At 54.1% G+C, this 23,106-nt stretch overlaps 4 protein-coding genes across 12 annotated transcripts in view; 2 read left to right on the forward strand and 2 right to left on the reverse strand.

The window, feature by feature from the left end:
- Positions 1–2,330, reverse strand: part of UNK (unk zinc finger) — a 45,591-nt gene extending 43,261 nt beyond the window's left edge. For all 4 annotated transcript variants that reach the window (XM_065694120.1, XM_065694119.1, XM_065694118.1 and 1 more), the window contains exon 1: positions 2,124–2,330. In XM_065694120.1, the coding sequence (XP_065550192.1) occupies positions 2,124–2,221 (98 nt within the window). In that variant the 5' untranslated portion in view covers positions 2,222–2,330. The remainder of the gene's footprint in view (positions 1–2,123) is intronic.
- Positions 2,331–5,653: 3,323 nt separating this feature from the next.
- LOC136021362 (histone H3.3A) lies at positions 5,654–7,361 on the forward strand. Its single transcript, XM_065693500.1, has 4 exons — positions 5,654–5,762; positions 6,194–6,335; positions 6,412–6,565; positions 6,653–7,361. Exons 2-4 carry the CDS (start codon positions 6,208–6,210, stop codon positions 6,779–6,781), a joined length of 411 nt encoding a protein of 136 aa, XP_065549572.1. The 5' UTR covers positions 5,654–5,762; positions 6,194–6,207; the 3' UTR covers positions 6,782–7,361.
- Positions 7,362–15,222: 7,861 nt separating this feature from the next.
- On the forward strand, positions 15,223–20,264 carry GALK1 (galactokinase 1). Its single transcript, XM_065694184.1, has 8 exons — positions 15,223–15,409; positions 16,171–16,360; positions 16,639–16,758; positions 17,255–17,390; positions 17,793–17,974; positions 18,219–18,369; positions 18,845–19,007; positions 20,081–20,264. Exons 1-8 carry the CDS (start codon positions 15,242–15,244, stop codon positions 20,150–20,152), a joined length of 1,182 nt encoding a protein of 393 aa, XP_065550256.1. The 5' UTR covers positions 15,223–15,241; the 3' UTR covers positions 20,153–20,264.
- A 281-nt stretch (positions 20,265–20,545) lies between these two features.
- Positions 20,546–23,106, reverse strand: part of ITGB4 (integrin subunit beta 4) — a 31,645-nt gene continuing 29,084 nt past the window's right edge. For all 6 annotated transcript variants that reach the window (XM_065694178.1, XM_065694176.1, XM_065694180.1 and 3 more), the window contains one exon: positions 20,546–23,101. In XM_065694178.1, the coding sequence (XP_065550250.1) occupies positions 22,959–23,101 (143 nt within the window). In that variant the 3' untranslated portion in view covers positions 20,546–22,958. The remainder of the gene's footprint in view (positions 23,102–23,106) is intronic.

Consider the following 23,106-nt stretch of genomic DNA (forward strand, 5'->3'; position numbering starts at 1 on the left):
ATCCACCTGAAACTACATGGGTTGCCCACTGGAAAAAAGCTAACACCCCCACCACCTTAGTTACATACTGTCACTTTTTCCTCCTGTCCTTTTCAGCTACCTTGTCATGATCTCCCTTCTCCTCCTATTTCTCAAACTCCTTTCACTGTTTCTTTCCTAAGCTTTGATATCCTTGCTTCCATGGTCATGCTTAGCCATATTATCACCTTCACCTTACTCTACCTAGTGTACTTACAGTCTTGCTACAATCCCATCTCCTTGCCACCTGGGGTTTTTAATTCCTCGCTTTTGACTGACTGCTTTTCTGTTGTTCGTGTCACTTCAGCTCTGAGGGCAGGTCATGTTCTCTCTCTTACCACTACAGCGACTGCCCTAGTGGACTCCTTTATGCCATTTTCTCCTATAACACTGTCAAACTTTGATTGCTGACACCATCAGAAATAAAGTAATCTGAGGCTGTAACAGAGGGGAGACTGAGATGTGCTCTTAGGCAGAAGCTCTTCCCTGTGAGGGTGCTGAGGCGCTGGCACAGGGTGCCCAGAGAAGCTGTGGCTGCCCCATCCCTGGCAGTGCTCAAGGCCAGGTTGGACACAGGGGCTTGGAACAAGCTGCTCCAGTGGAAGGTGTCCCTGCCTGTGGCAGGGGGCCAGAGCTGGATGAGCTTTAAGATTCCTTCCAACCCAAACCAGTCTGGGATTCTATGATTTGCCAGCTCCCTGAAGATCACAACAAGATCTTTATGATGGACATAGAACCTAGAAGCCCTCATTCTGTCACAAACTCACTATTCTGGACAACCTGAAGGAAGAGAATGTCATATAGCCTGTGATCCCTGCATTGGGTATACAGATCCATGCCTCTGAAGCTCTCCTTATTCTGTGAATTATAAGGTGGAAACAGGGAAGAAATCCATCAGCAACTTTATGAAAACATAAACTAAAGCAACGCAAACTGCACTCAGAACCTGCACTTCTCATTTTGGGTGGGGGCATCAACACAAGCAGGAGATATGGGTAATTTGTACATTTTTTCTGTATGTGGACAACACCCTAAAGCGATAAGGGAAGACAGCTTGGCACACGCATTTTGGTCATAAGGAACAGTCCCAAAATTTTTTTCTTTTAAGGACAGGGAACACCTAACCTATTTCCACCCATGTCCATCACTAGCCATCCTCACAAAGACAACACTCAATCCCAATCCACCCACTATCCCTAGTGCAAAAGAACCAAGAATCATCACCACAACTTCCACCCCAAAGAAGTATTTGCAAGCCAAGCACACACAGCAATAGTTCCAGGTCGTGCACCCCTGGTACAGCACAGTGAAATTCTGGGTTTTGGTTAGGGAAGACACATCCGAGGAATAAGCCTTCATGGAGGCACCATCTCCAGCAACAGAGGCAACACACACCAACTTGTGTTTTCTTCACCACAGAGTCACACAGAAGCAGTGTGAGGAAAGGTGAGAACAGGATATGCACTTCCCAGGATTTTCATGTAATTTTCCCCACAGAGGACATTTCTCACAGGCATGTGAAGCGGGGAAGTACACCCATCCCGAGGACGGACCCCTTGGAGCCATCCCTCACAGCGCGCAGGGCTCGGCCCCTGGGAGCCAAAAGGCAGCACCGGCCTCCTCGCACTGCCCCCTCCCTCTGCAGGTGCCCGAGGACAGCCCGGACTCCTCCGAGAACAGAGGGCCGGGCAACAGCTCCAGGATACGCAGATCCCGACACCCCTGAATGCCTGGCACCTCCACACCCGAGGAGAGGCCCGCGTGGGCCGGGAGCAAGGGCCACTAAAGCGGTGTGCTGCCACCAGCCAAGGGGACGGCGGCGGGGCCAGACTGCGATGGCGGCCACAGGGGCCGGACCCCCACGAGCCCCAGGTCGGGCCGAGCGGCCGGAGCCCCGGAGCGTCACCCGCGGGAGAGGGGGAACAGCTCAACCCGCGCCCCGTCCCTCCCCCCCCCCCCCCCCCCCCCGCCGGCCGGTTGGGGCCGGTTCCAGCCGGTGCCGCGCGGGCTGGCGGCGGGTCTCCGTGCGCGCGTGCCGCACGCCGCCCGCTGACGTCAGGCGCGTGTTGGCGCGCGGGCGGGCGGCGGAGAGCTCCGCTACGTACGTGTAGTGCTGCGGCTTCTCGGGCTGCGCCTGCAGCGCGCTAGCGGCGCTCGCCGGGCCGGCCGCGGCGGGGCCGCTCGCCACCGGGCCCTTGGACATGCCTCCGGCCTTCCGCCGCCGCCGAGCAGACCTTTATTATTCACTCTGCGCGGTCCGCACGGAGGGCGCCGCGCGCAGGCGCAAACACCGCCACCGCCATTGCCGCCCCGGTGCGCGGGGCAGGGTGGGACTTGTAGTCCCGCCGCGAGCCCGCGCTCCGCCAACCCGGGACGTGGCGGGCCGCGGCTTCCGGGCGGCGGGACCACAACTCCCAGAGGCGCCCCGCGGTGGAGCGGACCGTGCTTCCGGCCGCGCAGGGCGCCGACGGGACTTGTGGTCTGAGGTGGCGCGGGCGGAGCGCCAGGGCGCCCCCCAGCGGTAGGGCAGGATCGCGCCCTCTGTGAGGCTCCATCAGCAGGACTGCCTCCAAGGAGGGGCCACCGAGCCCCGGGAGAGCACCGAGCACCAGCACGGCCCTCCCAGCCCAGTGCCTCCAGGCAGGCATGGAAGGCTGTGGAGGAGGCTAGGGAGTTATTTGTGGCAGGTGGCCTCACTTCCTTCCTTCCCCTGCCACAGGGACTGAGCGTGGACCGGGAGCACGGTGTCCCAGCCAAAGGGTTATTTTAGTGTTGACATCTCTCACTGCTCCATGGCATTCCCTACCCACTGGACAACACTGGCCAGGAATAGCACTGCAGTCCCAAGAAGAAGGAAGAGAAGGAGGAAGAGGACCCAGCAAGCTGTGTGGAGAACCTACCTCTGAGTAGGTGACACCAAAGACCCCTGGCTGCTGTGTCATCAGAAGATCGCACGGGGTCCCTGCCCCCCCCAGGAGAAAATCCCCCCCCACCCCGAAGGAGCTGTGTCTGAGGAAGCAGCTGAATTCCCATGCGAAGAGCTTCCTCCATAAATTAACTTCTCTCCTGAGGGAGGAAACGATACGAGTTTCTTTTAATAGGACTTTGATCTCTTGGGCTTCACACAGAACCACTTCCCTCTCTGGAATCCTCTAGCTGTGTGGTAAAGGGCAACAAGGGTTTCTAAGGCAAACACCTCTTTTTAACTCCGCTAGCATGCACGGGGTGAATGATGTTAATAATAAACTTTCATCTGCGTGCTGCCTGTGCAGCTGGTTTGGGGGGGAAGTAACTTTTTTAATTCCCATTTACACCGATTCCACTGCTACTGTGGGCAGGCTTTTCCTAGGGTAATTAGTGGTTTATTCCCCTGCGTTTGCTCACATAACTCACAGGATCTCAATATGTTTTTACTCATCTAACAACCCTCCACAGGAGGCTGGAGCACTGTAATTACGCAGCTCTTGGTCAAGTAGGACAACTTCTGGCAAGTCAATAATGTGTGGAGGTATTTCAGGTAATATCTATGCATGCACACCTGAATACCCAAAATCCAATTCAGCAATGAACTGGATGAAAAAACCTTTAATTAGGGACAAATCGCACTGACAATGCTGTCAGTGCTCTCGGGTTCAGAAACTGAAGGCTCAAATCCTCAGCGATGTTGATTCCACAATGCTCTTCCACTTCTCCTTTGTTTCACAGTTGGGACAACCCAACATGTGCTCTGCTGAGCAACAGGGAAATGTTCTGGGAACATGTGCCCTGGGTGCATTGGCTTCCATCTTCACACGGGTCCTTGCTGACATTTCCTTGCTTTGGCATTTCCATGCACAGCCATTGCTGTGAAAACACAGGAAATATCTAAGGAGCAACTGGTAACAAACACCATGCACCAGTCTCCTAGTGTCAGTGACAGCAGACAATGCTCTTAAAAATAATTAATTTAATTTAATTTTTGGTATACTGGTAGCATCAGAACTGGTTCCTAAATTTCTTTTTCCTAAGCACCAACGGCTCAGATGAAGGGAATTCTTTGCTTCTTATTTTCCAAAACACATACAATGCAAATGATTGTTCACATCCAGCTCCCAAGCCATTCCACTAACAGGCAGCTTTTTATTGCTGGGAAATAATTCACATTTTCCTTTACAACACTGAGAATTAACCAGGCAAACAAGGACCAGAAGCAGGGGGGATGTGCCTGAGCATCCTCCAGCAGCCCTGGCCCGGCACACGTGACGGCCCTGTCTCACCATGCTGGTGCACAGTTGCTTGACTTACCCGAGAGGCGGAGAAGCAAGAGATGCACTCCCTACGTGACGAGCTCCTGCACCGTGGTAATCCTTGCTTGCCTGGGAACTGGCCCCGGGGACTCACACATTCGGGGGGGATGCAAAACCTCATGGAAAGGCTGTGTGACAATGGCCACACTCCAGTTCGCGGAGCTCACTGACGCCTTTGGGAGTGGTGGCTGAGCAAGTGTCTTGTTTGTGTTCACTCCATGTTCCGCATGCAGGACATCTGGGACCTGTTCTTCCGGATTGTGGCAACCATCCTGCGGGGGGGCAAGACCTGCCTCCACAGTTGCTTCAAGTGTGAGGTCAAACTTAAGCAACAACTTCCCCCAGGAGACAATCTTTTTATTTAATTGCCTTTTATCTTCCTAGATGGTACCAACAGAGTACATGGACTTGCTTTCTACTTGCAATGAAACTCTGCAGTTGGCTTAAGCAGCGAAGGCAACCCTGAAGCTGGTGGGATCTGGGGAGCAGAGGGGCAGAGTGACAGAGCTCTGACCCCTGCCACTACCCGGGCCAGGCTCTGGCTGCGGCGGCCTTCCCCAGGCCAACAGTTGGGCTCTCCACGGCTTTTGGCAGGGGTCACAGACCCGCGGGGCGGCCCAGCACTAACCTACATCCCACACACGCATCCCCCGGCTGCCACACCACCACAACCAGGCGGGAGGCACAGAGCTGCAGACGGAGCCCACTCCCTTCGAAGGAGCTTCGCTCACCCCCACCAACGCACGCGAGCGCGGGATGGAGCGGGGGTCGCAGGCCCCCTTCGAGCCGCTACAACCGGAGCCTCCCTCAGCTTTCTCAAAGGCCGCTGCTCTCTGCGGCCTGCGCGGCGGATCCCAGAGTGGAACACAGCACCCACTGCCCCTCCGGGCGGCCCCGTGACCCCCCCCGCCAGGCGCCTACACGCCGAGAAAGGCGCTTTGTGGAGAGGCGAGGGTCCGGGCAGTGGGGGGGAGGATTCCGGGGCCGCGAAGCGGTGCCCGGAGCGGCCGCCGCCCGCGCCTCGCCCGCTCCTATTGACTTCTCATTGTGGAGCTTTGCAACAAAGGGTAGGATCCAAATCCTGCCCCGTTTTGTCCAATCAGCGCGCAAGGCGCACACCCTCCGACGATTGGCCTCTTCTCGCCTCACAGTACCCAATCAAACACCTACTTTAAGAACCAATCAGCGGCGGGGCATGCACCCAATCAGCGCCGAGGAACTTGAGCACGGCCTTTGTGTGTCGTTACGCCACGGCGCCGGCGGAGGTTCTAGCCAATGATAAGGTGCGCTGGTTCCAGGCATTGTGAGGTCACCGCGCCGTGTGCCGCCCCCGGTATAAGATGTGAGTCTCAGCGGCGGAACGGGTGCAGTGAGGGGGTGTTCAGCTGGCGAGTGGGTTGTGGTGTTACTGGTACACGCTTCCGTGCGCAGCGCGACCGGCGCTTTCTTCTCGGAGCGGTAAGCGGCGGGTGCGTTCCGTGGTGGGCGGCGGTGCCGTGCGGCCGCTGGCGGTTATGGTGTTTCTCGGGGCTGGGTGGCAGGCTGGGCCTTGCCTACGTGCCCCGAGTCACGGCCGGTGCCCAACCCCCCCCCCCCGCGGCCGGCCCAGGAGGAAGTGGGGGGTGGCGTGACTCATTCCTCTTCCCTTGGGGTGGGGAGAGGCCGGGCAGCGGAGGCGGCGGCACCGTAACTTCTCCCTTCCCTGGGGACGGTGCTGGCCGCCTGCCCGCCTTGGTGGCGGGGGAGGGGGCCGCTCGCCAACATCTGCCACTGCCGGGACTCGAGGGGATTGGACGGGCGGGCGAGGGGGGGCGGAGATCGGGCCGCTCTGTGGTGGGCCTGAGCGCGGTGAGAGGCGAGCTCTGTTTCACGCGGGGTTGTGTCCGTAGGTGAGTGAAAAGAAATGGCTCGTACGAAGCAGACCGCCCGCAAGTCCACCGGGGGGAAGGCTCCGCGAAAGCAGCTCGCCACCAAGGCGGCCCGGAAAAGCGCCCCCTCTACCGGCGGCGTCAAGAAGCCTCATCGCTACAGGTAAGGCCGCCGGCGCGGCACGGCCCAGCGGTACCGCTGCCCCTGCCCCGGCTCACCCGCTCCCTCTCTTACTTAGGCCGGGCACCGTAGCTCTCCGTGAGATCCGCCGCTATCAGAAGTCCACGGAGTTGCTGATCCGCAAGCTGCCCTTCCAGCGGCTGGTCAGGGAAATCGCCCAAGATTTCAAAACGGACTTGAGGTTCCAGAGTGCAGCCATCGGTGCACTGCAGGTACTGCTGGTGGCCTGTGGGGCCGCGGTGCTGAGTGTGCCTCCTTGGGGGTTTCTAACGACATTTCTTCTTGTCCTCTTGAAACAGGAGGCCAGCGAAGCATATCTGGTGGGTCTCTTTGAAGATACGAACCTGTGTGCTATCCATGCCAAGAGAGTCACCATCATGCCCAAAGATATCCAGTTGGCTCGCAGGATACGGGGGGAGAGGGCTTAAATGAAGGCTGTTTTTATGGTGTTTTGTAGTAAATTCTGTAAAATACTTTGGTTTTAATTTGTGACTTTTTTTTTTTGTAAGAAATTGTTTATAATATGTTGCATTTGTACTTAAGTCATTCCATCTTTCACTCAGGATGAATGCTAAAAGTGACTGTTCACATAAACCTCAGTGATGTGAGCCATGTGGCTCTGGAGTGACAAGTTGCTAATATGCAGAAGGGATGGGTGATCTTTCTTGCTTCTCATGCATGTTTCTGTATGTTAATGACTTGTTGGGTAGCTAAACTTGTAAGGTACTAGAATTGATACAAATGTGTACAGGGTCCTTTTGCAATAAAACTGGTTATGACTTGATCCAAGTGTTTAACAATTGGGGCTGTTAGTCTGACCATACATCACTGTGATCAAATGTGGACTTCTTCAGAGGGTGAAACTACAAGTCTTAACCACAGTGTAACTTACAGTTTCCTAAAAAAAAAAGTAAACCTGGCAGCTATAGAATACACTATGTGCATTTATAATAGCTATTTTATATATTGTAGTGTCAACATTTTTAAATTAAATGTTTTACATTCACATGTGAGGAGTCTTTGTCATTTGGTTTGTCTGGGCTTGAGAAAGCTGCCTTCTGCTCCTCCTGGCTCTGGCATGTTGGCAGTAGGCGCTTGTAATCCTGCACTGCTGCTCCCATAACTTATTTTTGTCTGCTTGCTGCCCTCAGAGGGGTTTGGAGGTTTTGCTGTGGCTTGGGCTGTGGCTCTTGGCTAGGGAGGGTGTAGAGGGGATCATGCCAGGCAGCCTTCAGGGGATTGCTGGGGGTTTTACAAAGCTTGAGTGTGGGTCAGCAGTTCAGGCCCAACTCCAGGGTTGAGCCTTTTTTTCCCCCTCCTTTCCTGTAGATGCCAGGGAGGTTCATTTTGGTGCTGTGGCTGGGCTGCATAGGGTGAACCCTACAGCTTCCTGGTGCTTGGGTGCATGGCTGCAACCTGATAGTTCTGTGGGATCCAGCTGTGTGACTAAACCCTGGATAATGACAGCAGCTAACATACATGGCCTGCAAGGGGAAAAGCTAATTACACAACCTGGGAGCCTATGGGCTGCTGGGCAAACTGGGATGGGCATGCGGTAAGATTATTTCCTATCTAAGCTTTTGTGATGAAAGAGGATTAAACTCAACCCTTTGCTCTAGCTCTTTGGGCTCTGCCAAGGCAGGTCTGGTTTTCCCAGCACAGTGCCTCTGGGAACAGCTATACTGTGTTAGGTGATGGTGGGGGAAAGCTGCTCAGACTACATCTGGAAGACAGGTAATTAACATTTAAATTAAACTTCAAGTCCGGCTCTCCTCAGTTCTTTTAAGAACAGGCTGCACTAGTAAGGCAGGAGTTGGCACAGGGAAAGGAGGCAGTCGGGCTAGCTCATCTGGATTTGTTGCCATGAAACGAAAACTGCCATAGCCGAAGTGGCAGCAGTGATAGTTACAGAAGAGTGAGTGGCCAGTTGGCACCATCCCTGTGTGTGATTGTGTGCAGGCCCGCCTGGTCACAGTGCTGCTTTCTGTCCAAAGGGTGGTTGGAAAACAGCCCTGACTCGCACTTGGGGTGCTGCTGGCAGAGGCTGGCCAGGGCTCAGGGGAGCTCAGGGCTCTCCCTGATAAGACAAACCACTGTGTGCTCAAAACCTGCAGGTAGAGGAACAGGCACTTGTCACCCTGTGGCACCTACACAACCTCACCTATGCCCTTTCCTGTGCCACTCCAAATGTGTGAGGAACATGCAGTTAACACCATCATTATCTACCGCAGCGCTGCTAAAAACATCTTTTGTAAACAAGTGGTTTACTCACTGCTAAACCTGCAAGGAAAGATTTCCTTGCATTGACACTGAATGCCAGAGAGGGATTCTTAATCAGGGACTGTGGTGATAGGACAAGGGGTAGTAGGTTCGAACTTAAACAGAGCAGATTGAGATACATGGAGGAAGTTCTTCCCTGTGAGGGTGCTGAGGCGCTGGCACAGGGTGCCCAGAGAAGCTGTGGCTGCCCCATCCCTGGCAGTGTTCAAGTCCAGGTAGGACAGAACCTTGAGCAACATGGTCTAGTGGAATGTGTCTCTGCCCATAGTGGGGGGGGTTGGAACTGGATGCTGTTAAGGTCCTTTCCAACCCAAACCACTCTATGATTCTATGATTCTACGACATTGTAAACTGAATTGCTTTAAAGGTCTGGATCGAAGTTAAGCACCAGCCCGCACCATAGCTGATGCTTAGCAAGCTACAACATCGGGCAGGGATGTCCCCGAAAGAACCCTTACAAGTCACTGCAGCTGGCATTTAGGCAGGTTAAAAAAATCAGAATTCCAAGCAACAGGATTTACAAAGGCTTGATTCAGTACCAAACTGTAGTAGCAGGCTGGGCTCCTGCAGGAAAACTGTATTTTAAAATCACATCCCTCGAAAACAATGTTTCCTCCAAATTCTCAGTGGAAACAATGAACCATCCGGGTATGCCAAGAAGCTGTTTCTTAAAACGAAATAATTTTCTGCCAGTTCTTAAAAAAAGCAAAAAAAAAAAAAAAAAAAATCCCCAAACAACAACAAAAAACAAAACCCACCAGAAAACTACATCAAAACACTATTCATCTTGGTGCCCTCAACAAAAAAGAATTCAGTTACATCGCGCCTGTGGTGGACCAGAGCAGCAATTCATGGTATTACGTGACCTCACTGTGGTGATACCTTACCGATTCTCTTCATGATTTTCTTGTATTCTTGCTCAGAACTTGATGAAAACAGCAGGCAGTCGAATGTGCTCCCATCAGGGCTCTCCAGGGAAGCGCTAAGAATGGAAGCACGTCCATAAGCTGGCAGAAAGCATGGCTCTGAAAGCCATGGGGGTGGAACCACACCAGAGACCCCACAGCTGGCCTGGATATCAATGGTTTATTTTCCAAGACCCACTTCACTCTATATCCACCCTCCCATGGCCCACAGGCAACATCTACGCCATGCAGAAAGCAAATAACTTGCTGCTGTCCCATGCAGGAGATGGTGGGGTAGGGGCAACAGTGCAGGAGCTGCATCAGGGACAGGAGGGAGACAGGGCTGCTCTCAGTCCCTGTTGTTCCCAACCGTGGTTCAAACTGGCCCCACAACCGCTCCGGCCAGGATCCCCGCACTGCCTCAGGAGTCACCCAGACCTTGGGTGTCACTCGCTTACCTTGGAAGAAGTCTGTTCCTCTATGAGGACTTCTGCTTCCTTCACATCAAATAAAACCTTCTGAATAGGGGACAGAGGTGAAGAGGCTGTGATCATCACAGTGTCTGAGGTCTGATTTTAAAAAGACACTTACAAGAGAGACATTATGCAAAAGCAGAGGAGATGAAGCACAGTCAAACACCACAGTTTTTTACGCGATGCCCCTTTTTTCCACCACCCAGTGCTCCCACACCTGAATCATTTTGCAAACAACCTCCCCCCGCCCCAAGACTCAACCAACAGTGACCTGAGCCCTAAAGCACCCCTGGAAGCAGGTTCAGCCTCCCCACAGTTTTCCGAGTGCTCTTGGCTGGCGATTTTATTTTTCTTCCTTAGTGAAATTCCTGCCCTGGCTGCAGAGATGCTTCTAAGGAGGAAAAAAATCCTCACAGGTGGGGGTGTCAAATACTCACCCAGGCCAAGTGAACCTGGAGCTGGGAAGCAGAAAAATCCCAGGCAGAGACCCTGTTTTCCTGCAGTTCTCTCACCAGGCCCTTCCTGGGATGACCCAGCCCTGCCACTCACCCTTGCTGCTTGCTGTTTCTCCAGGCCCAGGCCAACACCTCTTTGCCACCATACTGAAATAGAGCGGCAGGGAGGGAATAATCCACAGGCACATGAAAAGAAACCCTGAAGAGACAGTTTCTGTCCTGGCATGTCTCTGACCCATCGCCTCATCTTCCCAACGCTTGTCTGGCCCAGGTACGCAGAGATGGTGTAGGCATGAGGTTGCCCTGATGCCAGGACCACAGCCCAGCCCAGAGGCTCCCCAGGGAGCAGGACCTCCTGCCCCCCTGCAGCCTCCGCAGCTGCCCCTCATTCCTGTGCTGGGGCTGTTCTGGAGCTGAAAGTGGGGCTCCTTCTCCTTCAGGACCTTCAGGTGAGCAGCAGCAGCAGCTTGGAGACCTCCCTGTTGTGCTACCACAACCACAGCAGGTGGAAGCTGAGCATTTGTCTCTTCAGCTTCTGCAACACGGCCCCCACCTGGAGGGAGGGTGGGGGAAGCAGTGGGGTGGATGGGGGCAGGGGAGGGGGGATGCACCAGCTCCTCATGCCCACCCCCCTGCCCGCTGTAGGCGTTTCTCAGTGAACAGCCACTGATCTTGTCAAGGATGTCACCAGCCAGCGCTACCATGTCCACCTGCACCTGGTTCTCAGAAGCGCCTTGGTGACAAAGACTTGGCCATCAACATATCTGAGGGTGCAGCAGAGCCCCGGCTCATCCCCAGTGCCCCAGCATGTCCCGTGTCACCTGTCCGTGTCCCCCCCCAGCATTTTCGGACTGTCAGTGATGTTTCACCAATAGAGAGGCAGAGAAAAGCCACTCCACACAGAGCAGATACCAGTGAGGATGAGCCAATGGGCAGAAAGACACCAAGACAGCCCCTGTGCTTTCAGTGGGGTATTTATATCTCCTCTTTGAGGGGTTTTGAGTGCTGTGGTGTCCAGATCTTGCTGGAAAGGTGAGAGAAGGATCAAGTGCTCCTACCTGAGCTCCATTCCCAGCACTCGGCATGGCACCATCTCATTAGTGATGCACAGCAGCAAGAGAGTGGCCAGTGACAGTGGCCTTGACAATGTCCTCCGGACACCCAAGGAGTATGACCAGGGTGAATGGGAGCATGGTGATTCCTTGCTCTGGATCATTTCTGGCACAGATGCCAAACCAGGAATCTGGGAGCCAGGGAGAGGCTGTAGTGTCCAGTGCCCCGGCTGGGACCAGAGCAGTGGTTGCTTGTCCTGTCCTCCCCTGGGATTCAGCTGTACCCCGACCCTGGTGGGACAAACCTGCTGGAAGGATGGGATGGGATGGGATGGCAAAGCAGCAGGTGAACTCTTAACTCAGGGATAAGCCCTCCTCCCTCACCCAGTGCATACCCATGCAGCTGAGGGATGTTGCCACCCCTCCCCAAAGTCACTGCCATTTGCAGCAGCACTCACTATCACATCCCATTAGCCAGGGACCTGACCCGTGCCCAGTTCAGCTGGAAGCACTTGCTGTTAGAAATTCCCGTAAAGCAAGCATGGTCCCAGCCTCCGGCGCATTCTGGAACCAGCCCCAAAGCCACCTTGAGCTTTTTTTGGGAACTCTTTTGCATTAAAAAGGCAGCAGAGGAATGTTCTTCATTCTTAAAAGACATGAAGGCATCCCCACTGTACTCAATAAATGCACCAGTATTTCACAAGGACAAAACCAACTGATGCGTAATCTGTGTTAGCCCAGGGAAATGGGGATTTTTTTTGTCAAGAAATCAGGGGAGGGAGCATAGGAAATCTTCATTTACGTTATCAGTTTAGGCCTGGGTACTCTGCTTGCTTGGGTTTACTCCCAGGAATGCTGGGATCTGCTCCTGGTAACAGTGCTGGCACCTGGCAGGATCTGACCTCGGAGCAGAGGTGGCTTCGCTCATGCTGGTGAACCTGAGCTAATTCCCTGACACCACCCCCCCCACCCCCCCCCCCCCCCCCGCTGTGCCCAGGCAGAAGGTTGTATGGCAGACTCTACCCATTATTCCTCAATCTTCCTCACTCTGCTTTCCAGCAATGGCCAGGCAGCGGAAAGATGGCTCTGGGGACAGACAAGCTCTTACCGGCAGCAGCCAGCTTTCATCCAGGAAGCTGCAATTCTGCAGACAAAGGAGCATCAGCACCATCAGTCCTGGCAAGGAAGCGACCAGGGCCCTGCCTGGTCACTGTGTGCTGGCCACCACTGTGGAGACTGATCACCGCACCTGCAGGTCCAGGGAGAAATCCATCTCTGTCACCACCACCAGCAGTAAGAGGAGATGCTCTGCAGAGGGGTGGTGATGGAGAGGCAGCATCACCGCTGGATGCCCAGCAGCCACAGCCTCACACAGATATGGCAGAGGTCTGAATAAAGCCATTTTTGGAGTAACCAGTGAGCCCTAGAGAGCAAGGAGCTAAGAGCTCCCAACAGCACAGCAGGCTTGTCCTGGGCTCCTGCTGCCAGTGCAGGGAGAGAAGCACAGCATCTACACACCACATACCCCCAAAGTCAGACGAATGCTCACAGCAAAAGCTGCTGACAAGCAACTTTCTCTCCATTCCATCTTCTAAATGCAAAGCAAAGCTGCCCAGACTCCCCTGCACGAGCCTTGCAATTACACTGATGGAGATCTGCAATCTGCTCATGCACCAGCAGTGTGGGTGATTTATAGGCCATCTAAGTACAGATTTAACACAGAGTTATTTGTCATAATCAAAAGATTAAGGGCTTTCACCCTGGGCAGCCCTCCTGAGGTGCATGGCTGCAGATAGTGGTGCAGCCTGTCAAGACAGCACAGCCATTTACTGCACTGACCTGCCCGTGTGACCCCAGGCTGCCCAGCCGCCAAGGGCTCCCCTGGAAGCCAGACCTCTGCATCTGCTTTGATCCTTGGTACGAGACACTTCAGAAGCAATTTTCCCATCCTATGGCACTAAAACCAACCTTAGATGTATTAAAAACATGTTTAAATATTTACACCTCTGTTTCCATCACTGCAGCAGTGTATTTAAGTTTTACCACTAATTTTGGCTTAGGAAAATCACAGTAGACTGTTTTCCTCCCTCCTGCAGCTGCATGGGGTTGTAACGCCCGTGACGGCCACCAAGGGGCAGGTTACGTAGAATCATGGAATGGTTTGGGTTGGAAGGGACCTTAAAGCTCATCCAGCTCTAACCCCTGCCACAGGCAGGGGCATCTTCCACTGGAGCAGCTTGCTCCAAGCCCCTGTGTCCAACCTGGCCTTGAGCACTGCCAGGGATGGGGCAGCCACAGCTTCTCTGGGCACCCTGTGCCAGCGCCTCAGCACCCTCACAGGGAAGAGCTTCTGCCTAAGAGCTCATCTCAATCTCCCCTCTGTCAGGTTAAAGCCATTCCTCTTGGCCTGTCTTTGTCCAAAGCCCCTCTCCAGATTTGTTATAGCCCCTTTAGGCACTGGAAGCTGCTCGAAGGTCTTCCCAGAGTCTTCTCTTTTTTCTCCAGGCTGACCCAGCCCAGCTCTTTCAGCCTTTCTCCATTGCAAAGCTGCTCCAGCCCTTGGAGCAGCTCTGTGGCCTCCTCTGGACTCACTCAAGCAAGCCCATGCACCTCTTGAGTTGGGGGCCCCAGAGCTACGTATGTGCCTGTATGTATATCTGTCCTGGGTCTGGCTGTAACAGTTATTTTTCTCTTTCTTAGTATATGGTGCAGTGCTGTGTTTTGGCTCTAGTCTGAGAATAACACTGGTAACACACCAGTTTTAGCTGTTTTAGCTGTTGCTAAGTAATGCTTGCTGTGATCAAGGACTTTTCAGTCTCAAGTTCTGCCAGTGATGAGGGACACAAGGAGCTGGGAGGAAGCAGAGCCAGGACACCTGACCGAAACTGTCCAAAGGGGTATTCCATACCACAGCACGTCATGCCCAGTATAGAAACTGAGGGCATTTACCCGGAAGAGCTAGATCACTGCTCGGGTCAGGCTGGGTATCTGTTGGCGGGTGGTGAGCGGTTGTATTCTCTTCCCTTGTTATTTCCCTTATCGTTATTATTGGTGGTAGCAGCAGTGATTTGTGTTATACCTTAGTTACTGGGCTGTTCTTATCTCAACCCGTGGGAGTTACATTCTTTCCATTCTCCTTCCCATCCCTCCTGGAGCGGGGGGAAGAAGGGGGGGAGTGAGAGAGTGGCTGCGTGGTTCTGGGTTACTGGCTGGGCATAAACCACGACAATATCAAAAGCACAGACAGTGGATGGATTCAGATACAACACAGGCATTAATGTATGTGTACGTACGTATAGGTGTATGCCTGTACATACATGTAAAATATACACTGGCATGTGCCAGTGCCTGCACCAGCAGCACTGGTGCGTGCAAACACGCGTGCCGCTGCACCTCTCGCTGGACAGGGCGGGTAGAGATCTATGGAGATCTCGGTGCAACGATACACGGGGCGGCGCACAGGCGCCCGCCCTGCCCACGGGGGCGTTCAAGCGGGAACGGCCTTCCCCGTGCGCAGGGAAGGGCGCCTCGCGCCCCGGGGTCCTACGAGCGCCACGAGATCGAGCACCGCCGGGGGCGGGGCGCGGCTCGGGGGGCGGGGCTAGCGTCGGTGGGGGGGAGAGGGGGCGGGGCGGAGCTCGGGGGGGCGGTGCTAGCGTGGGCTGGGGGAGAGGGGGAAAGGGGGGGGAGAGGGGAAATAGGAGGCGGAGCGGTGGAGCGGCCATGGCGGAGGTGGTGGCGGAGCGCGGCCTGGTTCTGTTGCTGGCGGCCGCCTGCCGGTCGCACGAGGCGGCTTTCGGGGGGCCGGCGTTGCTGGCGGCGTGGGCCCCGGGTCGGGTCAACCTCATCGGTGAGCACACCGACTACAACGGCGGCTTCGTGCTGCCCATGGTAAGGGCTGTACTCCCCGCCGCTGTGAACCCGCGGTGTCACCATTCAGGCTCCTTCCTGCGGCCTCTGGGGGTGCGCGGCCTCCGTCTTGCCTCTTCCCCGGGATATTCTCCCCGGGATCCCCCCACCGCTCCTGGGAGCAGTGGAGCTCAGAGAGCATCGGGGGCAGATCCTTGCAGACTGGCTCCTGACTCATCGGAGGGGGAATGTGATTCCGACCGCCTCCTCGAGGCGCTGAAGCCTCTTTTCTGTAACCCTGTCAAACATTTTCCCATTCCCACAGAGCGATTGCCAAAGGTGGTCTGAAGTAGCTGGGGCTTCCTGCCCTGCTTTGGCTCGACGGGGATGCCCTCGCTCAGCCTTAAATCAAACCTACAGCTAATTATTTGGAGGCCAAGGAGAGTGAGAGCAGGTCAGCTGATTTCCTCTGCAGTCAAGAAAAGTACCTCCTAGCCTCTCATGGCCTTGTCGTGGGTTTCCGCATTCCTGGAGCGCAGCAGCCTGCACCCTGGCATTGAGCTGGCGGGGTTGGTCACAACATTCCAATGCTAACACTGACCCTGTGTGGCATTAAACAGTTAAATGCTGTGACAAGCTGGAGTGTGTGGTGGGGGCTTGCAGCTCCACATGGACACAGTTAAGGGTAACAAGTGTTGGGTGCTGCCTGCAATGGGTTTGAACCAGCTCAGCTGTCCACTGGCACCAGAGGGATGCTCCAAGGGATGTCATGGATTCTGAGCCTACCTTCTACACTCCCTCAGGCCCTGCAGCTGGGGACAGTGCTGGTGGGATCCCCCACGAAGGACAGGACCATCTCCATCCTCACCACCTCGGCAGAGGCAGACAAGCCACACTTGGTGCAGTTCCCGGCTCCCTGCCAAGGCAGCCCCCTGAGCCCAAAGCAGCCTTGCTGGGCCAACTACATCCGGGGTGTCATCCAGCACTATCGGGGTAAGGCCCAGGCTGCCCGTGGGTTAGAGCCCTCTCACAGGGAGCCAGTGCTCAGCAGCTAATTTTTGGCATGCTCCTGGGGCTCTTCAAGTGCTGCTGCCAGGACTGGACTCCAGCAGAGATGCTTTTACCCCCAAAGACCCCTGTTGGTTGTGGGGGGGGTGTGGCCAGATTACACTCTGCCGTGGGTCACCCTGTGTTTTAAAGTGGGATATCGGACAGGGCTCCTCTCCTGTTACTTCACCTTACAGCCCCTCTGCTTCCTGCTCTTCCTTCAGGTGGTCCTGTGCCAGGCTTCAGTGCTGTGGTAGCCAGTGACATCCCCCTGGGCGGGGGCCTTTCCAGCTCGGCTGCACTCGAGGTGGCTACTTACACCTTCCTCCAGCAGCTCTGCCCCGGTAAGGCAGCAGCCAGCCCTGACCCCAGGCACTTCCATGTCCGGGTGGCAGGTGGGATGAGGGGGATGCTGTTACCCCAGACACCACAGTGGGTTGAGTCAAACCCTCCCGCCACTGGAGCTGGCACCACTGTAGCTCCCAGGACACCTCTGGCTCACCCAGCCTGGCCTGGCCTCTAAAGCCCATGGACCACCTCTGGGATTGGCTGGGGATGACAGGATGTTCCCTTGGGAGCATGTCCCCATCTGTATGTCCCCAAAAATTGAGAGATTTGAGACACCAGCATCAAATCATCACATCCAGCTGGATCTGGTGACCCAGTCTGGCACAGATGCTGTGCACTGGTGCAGGAGCAAGACCTGCAGCTGATGCTTTAGGAACAACCCTTTCATGGGAAAGCAACCCTTTACCTTCATGTTTGTTTGCTCTCCCTGCTCCAGGACAAGGGGGCAAAGGTCCCAGTGCTGCTAATCTGCCTCTCTCTGCTCTGGCACAGATGATGGTGATTTGGTGGCCAAGGCGCTGGTGTGCCAGAAGGCAGAGCACACGTTTGCAGGCATGCCCTGTGGGATCATGGACCAGTTCATATCTGTAATGGGCAAGGAAGGCCACGCGCTGCTCATTGACTGCAGGTCAGGGCCGAGCACCGAGCTCAATGTGCTATGCCCACCTCCTCGGGCACATGGACACAGGCTGGTCCCATGGACATGAAATAAATGCAGGCATTCAGGGAGGGGATAACCACTGCACACAGCCCATAATCTCATTGGAGGGTTGGGACCCCTGCATGTTAATTCCTGTGTTTTGAATTCTCCTGCATACTTTCTGCTACTTGCCCGTGTTGTCTTTCCCACAAAGTCATTTGGGTCTGTTGTGGGACTAAGAATTGTGAAGGAGTGAAATGCTTGAGCAAAATCCTAAACCAGTTGGACTTGATATCTGTGGAGGCAGGAGCTGGCCTCACTTGGGTCCCCTGAGGGCTGGAGCGGGCCTGAGTAGATGGGCACAGAGCCTGCACTGAGCTCTTTCTGCAGGTCCCTGGAGACTGTCCCCGTCCCGCTGACTGATGCCACCCTGGCTGTGCTCATCACCAACTCCAACGTACGGCACACGCTGACAGGCAGCGAGTATCCTATGCGCCGGCAGCAGTGCAAGGAGGCAGCAGGAGCACTTGGCAAGACCAGCCTGCGAGATGCCACCATGGCTGACCTGGAAGGTGGGAACATTCCCGCCCCTGGCTCCACCTGCTCCTCAGGGCAGCAGGAGCTCTGTGCCCCATGGCAAAGGCCAAGACTGTGGGGCAGCACCTGGGTCGGGTGGGTGGGTGCACACGTGAGGAGGGGAGTGTGCTGCAGGTAAAGCTTAGGCACAGAATGGTTGCAGGATGCAGCCATGCAAACCCCCAGCAGCATCCCACAGACCCAGGTGGCTTTGCTGCAGTGACATCTGTATCTCTGTAGCGGCCAGGAGCTGTCTGGGTGAGGAGGTGTATCGGCGGGCCAGGCATGTCGTCAGTGAGATAGCACGGACAGCACAAGCAGCACAAGCACTGCGGGACAGGGACTATAGGATGTTCGGGAGGCTGATGGTGGAGAGTCACAACTCCCTCAGGTGAGGATGTACCAGCCGTGGGGAAGGGCAGACTGTGTCAGGGGCACCGGTGTTAAGTTCCCTTGCCTGTTGGTGCAGCACTGGGGGCAGCCAGAGCTGTGTCCTGCCCAGCATCTCTCATGGGTTAGCATGTGGGATTTTTTAAGAAAAGCCCCATAAGCTTCTGCACTCAGGGGTGCTAGGACAAGGTAGATGCATACTACAGATGTGTGCTACAGATGTGTGCTGCTTACAGCAACACGCAGCAGGTCACGGATGCTTGTAGCCTTGCTCACCTATACATGCACTTGTAGGCAGACAGCTGGACTGGGATCAGCAGCAGCCTGCATTGCTGCAGTTTGCTACAGCAGTGGATGCACCAAGAACAGCTTGAGGCATCCAAGCTGCACTCTGAAACTACATGTTTCAGCTGTTCGTGGTGCAGGGCCTATGGCTGGGGTGCAGGACAGGGCTTATCAGTGTCTCCTCTCCCCAGGGATGACTATGAAGTGAGCTGCCTGGAACTGGATGAGCTGGTAGCAGCAGCCCTGGAGGTCGATGGGGTTTATGGCAGCAGGATGACTGGGGGAGGCTTTGGAGGCTGCACTGTGACACTGCTGGAGGCTGGGGCTGCAGAGAGAGTGCAGCGCCATATCCAGGTAAGCAGCAGAAAAGTGCCAGGAGATTGACTTAAAGATCCCAAAGGAACACGCAGGGCCATGGCTGTGCTCTTGAGGCCCTGGGTATTGGTGTAGCCCATCCAAAGCTGTGTGGGGATAGCCCCAAGGCTGTTGATGCTACTAAGCTCTTGGAGGCAGCTCAGCACGGTGCTCGTCCACTGTCCAAGGACCTTACTGCATTGAGAAAGTGAGCAAACGTGTCAGGTGAGCTTCAGGAAGGCTAACTCTATCTAGGGAAAAAATAATCCCAGCCAAGTTTACGCAATGTTGAGCTGAACACTGGCAGTTATAGTCTGGGAAAAATCTAATTGTGATCATCAGTGTTCTCTAAATCAGCAGCTCGGCATGCACCGGTAGCTGAACCACCAGCAAAATGGGGCTGTTAGAAAAAGGGGTCTGTGAATGTGGCAGAGCCTTATTGTGCTGCTATATGAGATCCTGGTGTGCCCTGTAAATAGTGAGGGAGAATAAAGCAGGAACAGAGGAAAGTGTCTGAAATGAGAAGAAACTGAAAGGGCTGTGCCTCTGTCATCTGATGAGAAGCGGGGAGAGGGAATATGAACAGGAGTTACAGTGAAGGAGGTACATGGGGTAAGTGTGGAGCTGATCTTCCAAAACAAGAACTAGTGACCACTGAATAAGTTGGGAGTAAAAGAGACAAGGAAGCACTGTGCAGAGCTAGTGGTGAGTTTTGTGCTGTTGCCAGAGGCTATGAAGGTTAATAACATCAGCATGGTCAAAAAGGGACTGGAAAAAGTGATGGAGAACAGCCCATAAGGGGCTGCTGAAGGGTCAGCTTAGGGATGTGCCAGCAGCCTCCCTGCCCCATGCTGAGGATGGACCCAGAGAGTCCAGGCAGTGGCCAGGACATTGTGCTGTCCCCAGAAAGCATCTCATGTGTCTGCTGTTGGAGTGTGACTGCACGAGGCTTGGGGCTGGGCTGATTGGACAGGCCTCCCCCCACTGCCATCCCTGAGCCCAGCCTCTCATGGTATTGCCCCAGCATGGTATTGTCCCAGAGCACCAGCACTCACTCTCCTCTTGTCTCCTAGGAGAGCTACAGTGGCACAGCCACCTTCTACCTCACCAAACCCTCTGGAGGGGCAAAGATGCTGCCTCTGTAGAGAAGCAACCACCTCACCTGGGCTGGCATCACTGCAGCTGCTTTCCTGGCTTGCAAGGGAATCCGTTTGTCTGTCTTCGTCATTTGCCTAATAAATGCAAAACGTTTGCACAGTTGTTTTGCACCCACTGAGTCAAGCCAAGCTCTGATGCCAAAGTCACTGGGCAACCTTTCTTCAGAGGCACAGAAGAGACCAGTTTAACTCCAGTTTATATTGGTGTAATGAGCAAGTACCAGGGCGTCTGGGTCCAGTGTTGCCTCTGGAGCAGCAGGCGGCACTGCCTCTGCTTGGGTATCTACTTCTGGCACATGTCCTTAATATTTGTGACACATCAAGGGTAGTGGGGGAGGATTATTTTTTAATTATTTTATTTTTCAAGAAAGGGAAGAGGCAGACTGTAGAGAACACATTTATTGAGTGCAATAGAAAGCCATCTGATACAGACCCTCTGTCAGATTGGGCTGCTGGATCTGCCTTGGAAAGGCTGAAAAACCATCAGCCCTAACAACCAGATGAAAATTAAAAGGTGAGGCTGGGGTAGTGTGATGCAGTAGGTTCATGTGCACCCATCTGGCACAGGGGATGGGCCCCCTGGAGTGCAGCACCTGACAGGCTGTGCTCTTAGATAACAGGAAGGTCTTCGGTGAAAGTACTTGGAAATGGAGCCCCCTTTTGAGGCTGTTTTCAGTGTTTTACCCCAGATCCCAAAGTGCAGGGAAGGCATCATGGAGTCCTTGTGCAGGAGGAGGCACATCGACTGGAGAGGAAACCCCAACCAAAGGTGAGACAAGAACCAGGGAGGCAGGGGCAGGCTCACACACTGGAACCTTCTCAGGAAGAGTAAGTGCTTCTTGGAAGGCACAGTGGAAAAAAAAAACAAACCACAGGACTGGTGGGGTATTCCTTGACATAAATCTAAAACTGACCCAGCCCCACCTGCAGCCCTGGAGACTCCAGTGGACTTTGTTTACCCACATGCAGCTTTGGCTCAAATGTGTTCCAGCCCTTGCACTCAGGTGAACAGGCCCGAGAGGAGAGGGAGCTCTTGGTCGTGTCAGCGCCGCAAACGTCTTCCGAGTCCAAAACACAAACAAAAAAAAAGGCAAAAAAAAACCCCAAACAAAAAAAAATAACACAAAAAACCCACCAAAACACCTCCCCCCCCCCCAAAAAAAAAAAATTAAAAATCCCTAAAACCCAAAACCAGCAACAACAAAAAAAACAACAAAAGCAAAAAAGGGCAGGTCCAGCATCAGATGGAGTTAAGCAGATATAGGAAGATGTAGGCAGATGCTGCTGCCGGGGAGACCAGCAGCTGCTGTTCAGTTGTGAGCAATAATGCAGAACGGCGGCAGCTGCTGCTCCAGGCAGGATCCCTGCCTTCAGCAGGTTCCTCGGCCACTCCTGGGCAGCTGCAGCACACCAGGAGCTGCGCTGCTGCCCCGGGTGTTCCCATTGGCAGAGGGCAGCGAAAGGCCATGCAGTGCACCCAGAGCCAGGGAATGAGGCTCAGCAAGGGCACTGCACCCGCCACTGTGTGAGAACAGGTAAAGCCAGGGCCTGAAGGAAGCTTACAGACAGGATGGTGAAGGTGCCTGCTGCTCCCAGGCTTGCTCTTCCCTTGTGTTCACTGATGGATCACAGGTCCCTTTATGGACATTGATGTTGGGCAAAAGGACTTTTGAAAGATGCCAAACATCTGCCTAAAAATCTCAATGCTCTCCTCATCATCTCTGTAAGAAATTCCAGGCACCATTCCCATCTCCAAGCACAGGTGCTGGGGCCATGCCTGTCCCTCTCCCCCAGGCAACTCCCAGCCCTCCTGTGCATGATGCTGTGGCTGGAAAGTGCTCAGCTGGAGTCTCCAGTGCTGGAGGTTATAAAGCCCAAGGCAGAGCCAGCCAGCTCATCAACAGGCTTCCCACAGGGTTTAGTGGCCTTTGGATCAAGTCCTTAATTAATAACTTAGTTATTCATGTTTCTCAGCAATCACAGTCTCATGTGTAGCCTCCACATTGAGCGTAGGTCTCACCACCTCCATTTTCTTATAAAATAAAATACATTTTTGTATATTTATATATATACTGAGAAAACTGTACAATAATGTATGCAAAAAAAAAAAAAGCTTCAGAAGCTGTCATGAGTAATGCTGTACAAACAAAAGGCTATACTTTGCTATCATGGTACCAAATGTTAGCAGTGAAAGACAGACACAAATAAGTGCGGGAAGAAGCATTAGGTTACCCCAAACCTATGCAGCTTTCATAGAAAAAGCCCAAACAGAACAAAATAATCATCTCCAGTGGAAATGCAAGTTGCTAGAGGGTCTGGAGCATGCACAGATGGAAATGGTGATGCTCTATGAATCAGGATGTTGTCAGCTGGGATCTTCTCAAAACTGATGGTCTGAGAATAAATCATTGTGTTCCATTTATCTGGAAAGGCTGGAGCCATCGACACACCTGAATTTTGGCAGGTGTATTTGGATGGATGGGCATTGAAAAATGGTATTGGAGTGAGTGGTGATTGTTCCTGGAAGACATTGCTGTGGACTCTGCAGAACTGAGTCTCTGCAGAGTAAGACAGGGTGGCCAAGTCCTGAAGGATGAGAGCAAGCCTGATGACCCAACTGTGACAGGGCTTTGAGTGTGCTGGGCTCCAAAGCAGAGGTCCAGAGCTTGAAGTGCCATGGAAGGTCTTTACCCACAGGAGGAGCTTCCTGGGCACCACAGCAGCATCTTGGACTATTCCACAAAGTCCCACCATCTGAACATGAATGTCCTGCTGGCAGGCAGCCTGCCCTGACTCAGGCCTCATAAAACTGCCTTTCCATCTGTTTGGTGAGGGTCCCACTGGACATCATGGTCCGGCTCACAAACTCTTTGGTGACCTGTTTGGTGAGGGTGCTGCTGGCACTCTCTATTCTCTGGGTTGTCATGAGCATGCTGTCTGCA

The sequence above is a fragment of the Lathamus discolor genome, chromosome 13, assembly GCF_037157495.1.
Source record: "Lathamus discolor isolate bLatDis1 chromosome 13, bLatDis1.hap1, whole genome shotgun sequence".
Lineage (NCBI taxonomy): Eukaryota > Metazoa > Chordata > Aves > Psittaciformes > Psittacidae > Lathamus > Lathamus discolor.

What these genes read in the sequence shown, in the direction of transcription:
- LOC136021362 (XM_065693500.1), top strand. Translation starts at nt 6,208, where the DNA reads ATGGCTCGTACGAAGCAGACCGCCCGCAAGTCCACCGGGGGGAAGGCT. An exon ending in AAGAAGCCTCATCGCTACAG is followed by an intron (nt 6,336 to 6,411) that starts GTAAGGCCGCCG and finishes TCTCTTACTTAG; the next exon opens with GCCGGGCACCGTAGCTCTCC. An exon ending in CAGCCATCGGTGCACTGCAG is followed by an intron (nt 6,566 to 6,652) that starts GTACTGCTGGTG and finishes CTCTTGAAACAG; the next exon opens with GAGGCCAGCGAAGCATATCT.
- GALK1 (XM_065694184.1), top strand. Translation starts at nt 15,242, where the DNA reads ATGGCGGAGGTGGTGGCGGAGCGCGGCCTGGTTCTGTTGCTGGCGGCC. An exon ending in GCGCTGCTCATTGACTGCAG is followed by an intron (nt 17,391 to 17,792) that starts GTCAGGGCCGAG and finishes CTCTTTCTGCAG; the next exon opens with GTCCCTGGAGACTGTCCCCG. An exon ending in GAGAGTCACAACTCCCTCAG is followed by an intron (nt 18,370 to 18,844) that starts GTGAGGATGTAC and finishes TCCTCTCCCCAG; the next exon opens with GGATGACTATGAAGTGAGCT.